Here is an 11,034-nt window from a genome sequence, read left to right as displayed (position 1 = left end):
TGGGGAGGGAGAGGTCACTGTAGGTGCTGGTGGAGGGAGAGGTCACTGTGGGTGCTGGTGGAGGGAGAGGTCACTGTGGGTGCTGGTGGATGGAGAGGTCACTGTGGGTGCTGGGGGAGGGAGAGGACACTGTGGGTGCTAGGTGGAGGGAGAGGACACTGTGGGTGCTAGGTGGAGGGAGAGGACACTGTGGGTGCTAGGTGGAGGGAGAGGTCACTGTGGGTGCTGGGTAAGAGAGAGGTCACTGTGGGTGCTGGGTAAGAGAGAGGTCACTGTGGGTGCTAGGTGGAGGGAGAGGTCACTGTGGGTGCTAGGTGGAGGGAGAGGTCACTGTGGGTGCTAGGTGGAGGGAGAGGACACTGTGGGTGCTGGTGGGGGGAGAGGTCACTGTGGGTGCTAGGTGGAGGGAGAGGTCACTGTGGGTGCTAGGTGGAGGGAGAGGTCACTGTGGGTGCTGGTAGAGGGAGAGGTCACTGTGGGTGCTGGTGGAGGGAGAGGTCACTGTGGGTGCTAGGTGGAGGGAGAGGACACTGTGGGTGCTGGGTAAGAGAGAGGTCACTGTGGGTGCTAGGTGGAGGGAGAGGTCACTGTGGGTGCTAGGTGGAGGGAGAGGTCACTGTGGTGCTAGGTGGAGGGAGAGGTCACTGTGGGTGCTGGGGAGGGAGAGGTCACTGTGGCTGCTAGGTGGAGGGAGAGGTCACTGTGGGTGCTGGTGGAGGGAGAGGTCACTGTGGGTGCTGGTGGAGGGAGAGGTCACTGTGGGTGCTGGTGGAGGGAGAGGTCACTGTGGGTGCTGGGGGAGGGAGAGGACACTGTGGGTGCTAGGTGGAGGGAGAGGACACTGTGGGTGCTAGGTGGAGGGAGAGGACACTGTGGGTGCTAGGTGGAGGGAGAGGTCACTGTGGGTGCTAGATGGAGGGAGAGGTCACTGTGGGTGCTGGGTAATAGAGAGGTCACTGTGGATGCTGGGTAAGAGAGAGGTCACTGTGGGTGCTGGTGGAGGGAGAGGTCACTGTGGGTGCTGGTGGAGGGAGAGGTCACTGTGGGTGCTGGGGGAGGGAGAGGACACTGTGGGTGCTAGATGGAGGGAGAGGACACTGTGGGTGCTAGGTGGAGGGAGAGGACACTGTTGGTGCTAGGTGGAGGGAGAGGACACTGTGGGTGCTAGATGGAGGGAGAGGTCACTGTGGGTGCTGGGTAAGAGAGAGGTCACTGTGGGTGCTGGGTAAGAGAGAGGTCACTGTGGGTGCTAGGTGGAGGGAGTGGTCACTGTGGGTGCTAGGTGGAGGGAGAGGTCACTGTGGGTGCTAGGTGGAGGGAGAGGTCACTGTGGGTGCTAGGTGGAGGGAGAGGTCACTGTGGGTGCTGGTGGGGGGAGAGGTCACTGTGGGTGCTAGGTGGAGGGAGAGGTCACTGTGGGTGCTAGGTGGAGGGAGAGGTCACTGTGGGTGCTAGGTGGAGGGAGAGGTCACTGTGGGTGCTGGTGGAGGGAGAGGTCACTGTGGGTGCTAGGTGGAGGGAGAGGACACTGTGGGTGCTGGGTAAGAGAGAGGTCACTGTGGGTGCTAGGTGGAGGGAGAGGTCACTGGGGGTGCTAGGTGGAGGGAGAGGTCACTGTGGGTGCTAGGTGGAGGGAGAGGTCACTGTGGGTGCTGGGGAGGGAGAGGTCACTGTGGCTGCTAGGTGGAGGGAGAGGTCACTGTGGGTGCTGGTGGAGGGAGAGGTCACTGTGGGTGCTGGTGGAGGGAGAGGTCACTGTGGGTGCTAGGTGGAGGGAGAGGACACTGTGGGTGCTAGGTGGAGGGAGAGGTCACTGTGGGTGCTGGGGAGGGGGAGGGTAGAGGTCAGTATGGGTCCTAGGTGGAGGGTAAGGTCAGTATGCCACACTAGGATTCCTGTCTGGGCCTCTTAACTTGAGTGTCCCGGACGGGGGCGGAGCTTCCTGCGGGTGGGCGGGGCTTGTTACGATCGGGGCGGGGCTTATTTTGCTCGAACAGAGGGGCCTTTTTTTGAAGATTTTAAAAAGGGGGGGTGCCTGGGCACCCAAAGCACCCCCCTCTGCATGTGCCTTAAAGTGGATGAAGACAATGCACCTGAAGGAGGAAGAGGAGAAGGAGGGTGGCTTGTCTTTTGAGGGGTGCTGCTTTTCCTCTGGTGTTCTTGCCATAGCTGTTTGTGCCTTCTCTCCAGGTGCCTTTGTAAGGCACTTGTCCCTACGTGAGAGTTGGCCTTTCCACGGCTCAATTTTTGCTGGCAGAGACAACAGATGGCTTTGCTCCGATCTGAGACACACACGTTAAAAAATTTCCAAACCGCTGAGCCCCCCTGGGCTGATGGCGCTATGGTGGCATCAGCAGCTGACGTTGAAGGGCATGTTGGCTGTCTGGCCATAGCTGGCGATACATGGCGCCGGACACTGCCCCCAGCTGTTTCTGAGGACGAGCTCCCTCTGCTTCTATCATGGAGTCGTCTCCTCCTAGTCCTCTCTGAATCCTCCTCTGAATTGTCCCCCTGGTCATCTCCTCTGCCGGGAACATATGTGGTATCCGTATAATCGTCATCATAATCCTCCTGGCCAGCTGCGCTTTCCTCAGAAACCTCCTCAACTGCACCAACTTCAAGTGGTCCATTATCCACATCCACACACGTTACATCCATAGTATCGCCACCTAACTCAGACGTAGGAGGTGGTGTACCTGCGCCTTCTTCTTGTTGTTGCAGTAGTGGCTGTGAATCGGTGTTTTCACCACCACCACCACCAAATAACTCCTGCGAAGTGTCAAATGCAGCGGATGTGGTGCTTGTTGTAGCGCTGGTGGCTGCGGGAGATGAGGTGTTCTGTGTTAAATACTCAATCACCTCCTCACGATTTTGGGAAGTGATGGCACGTGCCTTCTTCTGAGCACTGTATTTTGGGGCAGGTACGCACAAAATCACAGCAACACCACCTCGCACAGACCTGCCGGTGCCTGGTGGCCTTCCTCTGGGTCTGCCTCTACCTCTTCCTCTACCTGGTTTGTCCATTTTGTCCATTTCGGGGGGATGCTAGGTATATGCAGTGAGCTGGGTTTACTCAACACAACAGGTAGTTATGTGCACTGATGAGGTGGGTTAAGTAAACGCAACAGGTAGTAGGTATATGCAGTGAGCTGGGTTCACTCAACACAACAGGTAGTAGGTAAATGCAGTGAGCTGGGTTCACTCAACACAACAGGTAGTAGGTATATGCAGTGAGCTGGGTTCACTCAACACAACAGGTAGTTATGTGCAGTGATGAGGTGGGTTAAGTAAACACAACAGGTAGTAGTAGGATGCAGTGAGCTGGGTTCACTCAACACAAAGCTAGGTATATGCAGTGATGAGGTGGGTTAAGTAAACACAACAGGTAGTATGTATATGCAGTGAGCTGGGTTCACTCAACACAACAGGTAGTAGGTATATGCAGTGAGCTGGGTTCACTCAACACTACAGGTAGTTATGTGCAGTGATGAGGTGGGTTAAGTAAACACAACAGGTAGTAGGTATATGCAGTGAGCTGGGTTCACTCAACACAACAGGTAGTAGGTGTATGCAGTGAGCTGGGTTTACTCAACACAACAGGTAGTTATGTGTAGTGATGAGGTGGGTTAAGTAAACACAACAGGTAGTAGGTATATGCAGTGAGCTGGGTTCACTCAACACAACAGGTAGTTATGTGCAGTGATGAGGTGGGTTAAGTAAACACAACAGGTAGTAGGTATATGCAGTGAGCTGGGTTCACTCAACACAACAGGTAGTATGTATATGCAGTGAGCTGGGTTCACTCAACACAACAGGTAGTAGGTATATGCAGTGAGCTGGGTTCACTCAACACTACAGGTAGTTATGTGCAGTGATGAGGTGGGTTAAGTAAACACAACAGGTAGTAGGTATATGCAGTGAGCTGGGTTCACTCAACACAACAGGTAGTAGGTGTATGCAGTGAGCTGGGTTTACTCAACACAACAGGTAGTTATGTGTAGTGATGAGGTGGGTTAAGTAAACACAACAGGTAGTAGGTATATGCAGTGAGCTGGGTTCACTCAACACAACAGGTAGTTATGTGCAGTGATGAGGTGGGTTAAGTAAACACAACAGGTAGTAGGTATATGCAGTGAGCTGGGTTCACTCAACACAACAGGTAGTAGGTATATGCAGTGAGCTGGGTTCACTCAACACTACAGGTAGTAGGTATATGCAGTGAGCTGGGTTCACTCAACACAACAGGTAGTAGGTATGTGCAGTGAGCTGGGTTCACTCAACACAACAGGTAGTTATGTGCAGTGATGAGGTGGGTTAAGTAAACACAACAGGTAGTAGTAGGATGCAGTGAGCTGGGTTCACTCAACACAAAGCTAGGTATATGCAGTGATGAGGTGGGTTAAGTAAACACAAAAGGTAGTAGGTATATGCAGTGAGCTGGGTTCACTCAACACAACAGGTAGTAGGTATATGCAGTGAGCTGGGTTCACTCAACACAACAGGTAGTAGGTCAATGCAGTGAGCTGGGTTCACTCAACACAACAGGTAGTAGGTATATGCAGTGAGCTGGGTTCACTCAACACAACAGGTAGTTATGTGCAGTGATGAGGTGGGTTAAGTAAACACAACAGGTAGTAGTAGGATGCAGTGAGCTGGGTTCACTCAACACAAAGCTAGGTATATGCAGTGATGAGGTGGGTTAAGTAAACACAACAGGTAGTAGGTATATGCAGTGAGCTGGGTTCACTCAACACAACAGGTAGTAGGTATATGCAGTGAGCTGGGTTCACTCAACACTACAGGTAGTTATGTGCAGTGATGAGGTGGGTTAAGTAAACACAACAGGTAGTAGGTATATGCAGTGAGCTGGGTTCACTCAACACAACAGGTAGTTATGTGCAGTGATGAGGTGGGTTAAGTAAACACAACAGGTAGTAGGTATATGCAGTGAGCTGGGTTCACTCAACACAACAGGTAGTAGGTATATGCAGTGAGCTGGGTTCACTCAACACTACAGGTAGTAGGTATATGCAGTGAGCTGGGTTCACTCAACACAACAGGTAGTAGGTATATGCAGTGAGCTGGGTTCACTCAACACAACAGGTAGTTATGTGCAGTGATGAGGTGGGTTAAGTAAACACAACAGGTAGTAGGTATATGCAGTGAGCTGGGTTCACTCAACACAACAGGTAGTAGGTATATGCAGTGAGCTGGGTTCACTCAACACTACAGGTAGTAGGTATATGCAGTGAGCTGGGTTCACTCAACACAACAGGTAGTAGGTATATGCAGTGAGCTGGGTTCACTCAACACAACAGGTAGTAGGTATATGCAGTGAGCTGGGTTCACTCAACACTACAGGTAGTTATGTGCAGTGATGAGGTGGGTTAAGTAAACACAACAGGTAGTAGGTATATGCAGTGAGCTGGGTTCACTCAACACAAAGCTAGGTATATGCAGTGATGAGGTGGGTTAAGTAAACACAACAGGTACTGGGTATATGCAGTACTGGGTAGTACAATGCGCAGCTCCCTGTCACACACACAGGCAGTCAGTCACTGAATGTGCTGGGCTGCTGGCAGTGGCACACACACACTATCAATTAGCAAGGCTGTGCATGCAACAAAAGTGTCAGTTTGACACACAGTAAAAAAAAAAGTACAGGATGAGCTCTGACAAGAGCTAGGGTGCTATAAAAGCAATAACAATCAGCCAGGAGCAAACTAAGCAGCCAAGAACCTAACTAATCTGTCCCTAGAAGAACAAGTCTGCAGCAGCTGTCCCTTTCCTCTCACTAGCAGGCACACGAGTGAGTGTACTGGCCGCCGGACCCTGCCTTATATAAGGGGGGGTGGGGCTCCAGGGCTTACTGTAGCCGGAATGGCTACAATGTGCCTGCTGACTGTGATGCAGAGGGTCAAAGTTGACCCTCATAGTGCATTATGGTGCGAATAAAATTTCCGGAAAAATTCGCCTGGCGCAGGCGAACGCGAACCCCCAATGTTCGCCTGGAACCGTTCGCCGGCGAACCGTTCGCTACATCTCTATTCAGATACTACTACAGTCAAAGAGATCAGCAGTATGCCAGGCAACTGGTATTGGTTAAAATGATATAAATATAGTAACCTACATATCCTACTCAGTTGGGGTGTCCCTTAAATTCTAGTTGGAATGGCTAAGGGGAAAATTAGTACCATATACTCAGTTCAATATCCTGGGTTAGAGTGGGGAAAAATATTCAGGTTCCATCATAAGTCACAACAGTGACATTCTGTGAATAGCTGATTCCATCTGACTTTGGCACCTAGATGGGGATGAGCCCCCTTTTCTTGACACGACAAACAGGCTTTGCAAGGCAGGGTCAGTCTTTCCCAATATTGCAGTCACCCATGTCAAGAACCCTGTGAACTGGTAATATTCAGGTGATGGATTCCCAAGCTGACAGGCTCTGCTGCTCTGACAGTACCATCCGGCATGGGTTACAAGAGGGATAAAGAATCTTGGGGAGGACCATACAGTTTTTAAAACATCTTTAAATATAAATATATATATTTTTTTTAAATAATTTAAAAATAAATTAAAAAACAATAAACAGAAATGGTCATACAGAAAGTATGCAGTAAATCAAGCTGGCTGCTGCCAAAAGCTCGACAAACACAATCAAAATCACCTACCAGTATACCTAATTACATTTTCTTAACAGTTGAGCCTTATTTCCAGTGGTACCTTGCAGTGAGTCTTAATGGTCGCTTTGTAACTCGGATTGCACCATCTATAGTGATGTTCACAGTGCGGCGGGTGCGTTGTGGTACAATAGCGTGTGGTATGGTAACACACTGCATGCAGGTACATTGACAAAGTGAAGTAGATTTAATTACCTGTACATTTTTCAGCTTGTTTGCAACTCTGTTAACTATCTAGCTACTTGGCAAAAGTTTCTGTTTAAAGAGAAACTCCGACTTAAAATTCAACCTGATCCCAATCCGTAGCTGATACCCCCTTTTACATGAGAAATCTATTTCTTTTCACAAACGGATCATCAGGGGGTTCTGTATGGCTGATATTGTAGTGAAACCCCTCCCACAAGAAACTCTGAGGACCATGGTACTCCTGGCAGTTTCCTGTCTGTGAACCTTGTTGCATTGTGGGAAATAGCTGTTTACAGCTGTTTCCAACTGCCAAAACAGCACACAGCAGCTACATCACCTGCCAGCAGGAAAAATGTCACCATGTGATAAATGTCCGAATGTAATTCAGGGATTTAAAAGATTTTACAATGGGCAATCACTGACTGTAAAAATGAAGCGCTTTTTTATCACATTATTTTCACTGGAGTTCCTCTTTAAGGTGACTTCTAATCATTTATACCAATTGGCAAGACTTGTAATCATCTTATGCTTTGGAGCTTCCTTAATTGCTGTGCATATTCTACAGTAAAACATTGGCCACGTGGTATCTGAAAATACATGGAATTTAGACCTCCAGCTAAAATATTTTTGGTACCTTTCATCATCTTTGTCTAACTTTAAAATATATGCAGCTAAATCTGAGGCTGTAGGGAAATCGTCTACATGTATAAAAGAGTCTTTAGGAATAAAACGTTCATAATTAGCTCGAGAAGGCCCCAATACAATAGGCACACAACCAAATGCCAATGCGTTTTTCCATAGCTTTTCAGTGATATAGTCTTCATGCGCTGAATTCTCAAAGGCAAGGTAAAATTTATATCTTGACAAAGTTTGTTGTTCTACATTTCTAGGGAGGTTTTGATGCTGGCTTCCAAACACATCAATTGGTAAATAGTTTTTTAACTGCTCAAAATAAAGTACTCTTCTGGATTGAGGATTCCAGTCGCTGATTGCCCAGGCAACCAGCTTGGTCTTTGTTGGTATTGTAATGTTCTCTTGTTGATCATTTTGCTCAAGCCAACCATAAGGTGTGAAAATATCAGAGTCAAATCTGTAAGTCATACTCAGATTAATTAGATTGTTCATAAGTGGTAAGTTTGGGCTGTGTGATGGAGATTCCAAGTTAAACCATACCCAGTACTGATTTGGTAGCCTTGGCATATTGTGTAGGCTTTTTGTGGAGGAGCAGACATCCCGATGATGCATAATAACTGCATCTGCAGAAGAATATAACGATCGGTCTTGAGTATAAAAGCATCCTGAAATGTTAAACATCAGTGGACATTCATTAAGAGGAAATTTATCTCCAAATGGCCATGTCCAGAGGAGGATGATGGTTCCTGTATGCTCAACTGGTTCTAATTTCACCTTTACAGAGTTATCCGAGAAAAATGGTAAGTGATTGGCACCATTGTACATTATAAAGAAAATGAAAGCCACAGACAATTGTACAATAAAAATTGTAACATATTTTTTCACAGATACATTCTTCTCAGAAGTCTCCATTACATATGATTGAAATGCTGGAAGATCTCAAAAAGGTCCTGGTGCTGCTGCTATCCCTGTTAAAAAAAAATTAGACCATGCATTAATAATATGTATCTCCATATTGTTTTAGAAAATATATATCATTAAGGATCCATTCAAACTTATGTACTTGTTATTGTTGTTTTGCCTTTAATCCATGCAGTGCCGTTCTTCAGGCACCATACTACCTGTACCCCTTTGTGTGTCAATCCCGAGCCAATATGCCTCCTATGTTTTTTCATAAGCCGAAAGCATATATTGCATTATAAATGTTCTAAAACAGAAGGCTATTATATATATACTAGTCTACCTAAGCCCGTTTAAAAACAGGCTCTAGGTATTGACATAACCGCACCACCGACGCCAGTCAGTGCACGCGCGCGCCTGTCATGCATGCACCCACCCGCCACGAGCGTGCACTTGGCCGCCCGTTGAATGCGCGCGCAACCACCCGCCCACCGCGCGCACCCGTCCGCCCTGCTCCCTGGCCCGACCTCCCATCCCAACGGCTGTTTGTACTGCGCAGTACAAAAAAGCCACGGACGGACAGACAGGGAAAGTGGATGATGCAGGGACAGACAGGTTTTATTGTATAGGATATGTACAGTATACAGTGGCTTGCAAAAGTATTCGGCCCCCTTGAAGTTTTCCACATTTTGTCACATTACTGCCACAAACATGAATCAATTATTTTATTTATTTATTTTTTTAAATTCTTTATTTTTGTAGAAGCCAAGTTACCATAACACTCAATTGGATGTCATATACACATAACCAAATCTGTGTGTTCGCAGGCATCAAATTAAATCACCTATGTAGCAAAGTTAATAATGCATATACAGTATTTCCAGCAATCATATGTCCATCCTCTTTTGCTGTTTGTATTAATCGTACGATCTGACTTCTAATATTTATACTAGGGGTGGGACGACGAATCCGGCGAATCCACGAATCCCTCGAATATTAGGAAATATTCGAGATTCGTGGATTCGAATCCCGACGCCATTTTCCACTATATGAATCCGCCGAATCCCGACGCCGCATCGCCGCGCATCCGCCGCTCGCACTCGTCCTCCTCCGACCTCCTCCGACCCCCCCGCGCCTCCTCCGCTCGCCCCCCCTGCCCGCATCCACCAACCTATCCATAGCGGAGCGCAGAGCGGCAGACCTCTCGCCGACTTCCTGGTTCCCCCTAGTGACCGGCTCTTACAATGACGTCATTAGTAAGAGCCGGTCCGGCCACTAGAGGGAACAGGGAAGTAACGAAGAGGTCTGCCGCTCTGCGCTCCACGGGAAAGGTGAGTAGATTATGCAGGGGTGAGCGGAGGAGGCACGGGGGACGGAGGGGGCCATGGGGGGGTTGGCGGGGGAGGGGGGTTCTATCTACCTACCTATCTACCACTATCCCTACCTACCTACAGGCCGCTATACCTACCTACCTACAGGCCCCTATACCTACCTAAAGGCCCCCTATACGCACCTACCTGCCTACCTAAAGGCCCCTATACCTACCTAAAGGCCCCTATACCTACCTACCTAAAGGCCCCTATACCTACCTACCTACCTACCTACCTACCTAATGGCCCCTATACCTACCTACCTACAGGCCACTATACCTACCTACAGGCCTCAATACCTACCTACCCACCCACCTACCTACAGGCCCCCTATACATACCTACCTACCTAAAGGCACCTATACCTACCTACCTACCGGACACTATACCTACCTACAGGCAACTATACCTACCTACAGGCCATTATACCTACCGGCCACTATCCTTACCTACCTACAGGCTGCTATACCTACCTACCTACCTACAGGCTGCTATACCTACCTACCTACCTACAGGCCACTATACCTACCTACCTACCTACCGGCCACTATCCTTACCTACCTACAGGCTGCTATACCTACCTACCTACCTACCTACAGGCCGCTATACCCACCTACCTAAAGGCCCCCTATACCTAACTAAAGGCCCCCTATACGTACCTACCTACCTACCTAAAGGCCCCTATACCTACCTACCTACCTACCTAAAGGCCCCTATACCTACCTACAGGCCACTATACCTACCTAAAGGCTTTAATACCTACCTACCTACCTACAGGCCCCCTATACGTACCTACCTACCTAAAGGCACCTATACCTGCCTACCTACATACTTACCTATACTTAAGGCCCTATACCCTGCTACCTATACTGAAGGTCCCTTTACCTACCTACCTACCTACCTAAAGGCCCCTATACCTACCTACCTACATACCTACCTACCTATACTTAAGGCCCTATACCCTGCTACCTATACTGAAGGTCCCTTTACCTACCTACCTACACTGAAGGCACATGTACCTTACTACCTATACTAAAGGCCCCTATTCCTAGCTACCTACCTATACTGAAGGCACATATACCCTGCTACCTATACTGAAGGCACATATACCCTGCTACCTATACTGAAGGCCCCTATACCTAGTTACCTACCAATACTGAAAGCACATGTACTGTGCTATCTATACTGAAGGCCCCTATACCTTGCTACCGATACTGAAGGCACATGTACCCTGCTACCTATACTGAAGGCTCATATACCCTG

At 48.5% G+C, this 11,034-nt stretch overlaps 1 protein-coding gene across 1 annotated transcript in view; it reads right to left on the bottom strand.

Annotated features, from left to right (window-relative positions):
• Positions 1-6,672: 6,672 nt before the first annotated feature.
• LOC137539068 (4-galactosyl-N-acetylglucosaminide 3-alpha-L-fucosyltransferase FUT6-like) overlaps positions 6,673-11,034 on the bottom strand; it is a 69,611-nt gene continuing 65,249 nt past the window's right edge. The window contains exon 2 of the mRNA XM_068261539.1: positions 6,673-8,470. Within this exon, the coding sequence (XP_068117640.1) occupies positions 7,359-8,414 (1,056 nt within the window). The 5' untranslated portion in view covers positions 8,415-8,470 and the 3' untranslated portion in view covers positions 6,673-7,358. The remainder of the gene's footprint in view (positions 8,471-11,034) is intronic.

Source organism: Hyperolius riggenbachi, chromosome 11 (genome assembly GCF_040937935.1).
Source record: "Hyperolius riggenbachi isolate aHypRig1 chromosome 11, aHypRig1.pri, whole genome shotgun sequence".
Lineage (NCBI taxonomy): Eukaryota > Metazoa > Chordata > Amphibia > Anura > Hyperoliidae > Hyperolius > Hyperolius riggenbachi.
Note: the sequence above shows the minus strand (reverse complement) of the source record. Positions and strands in the feature narration are given on the sequence as shown.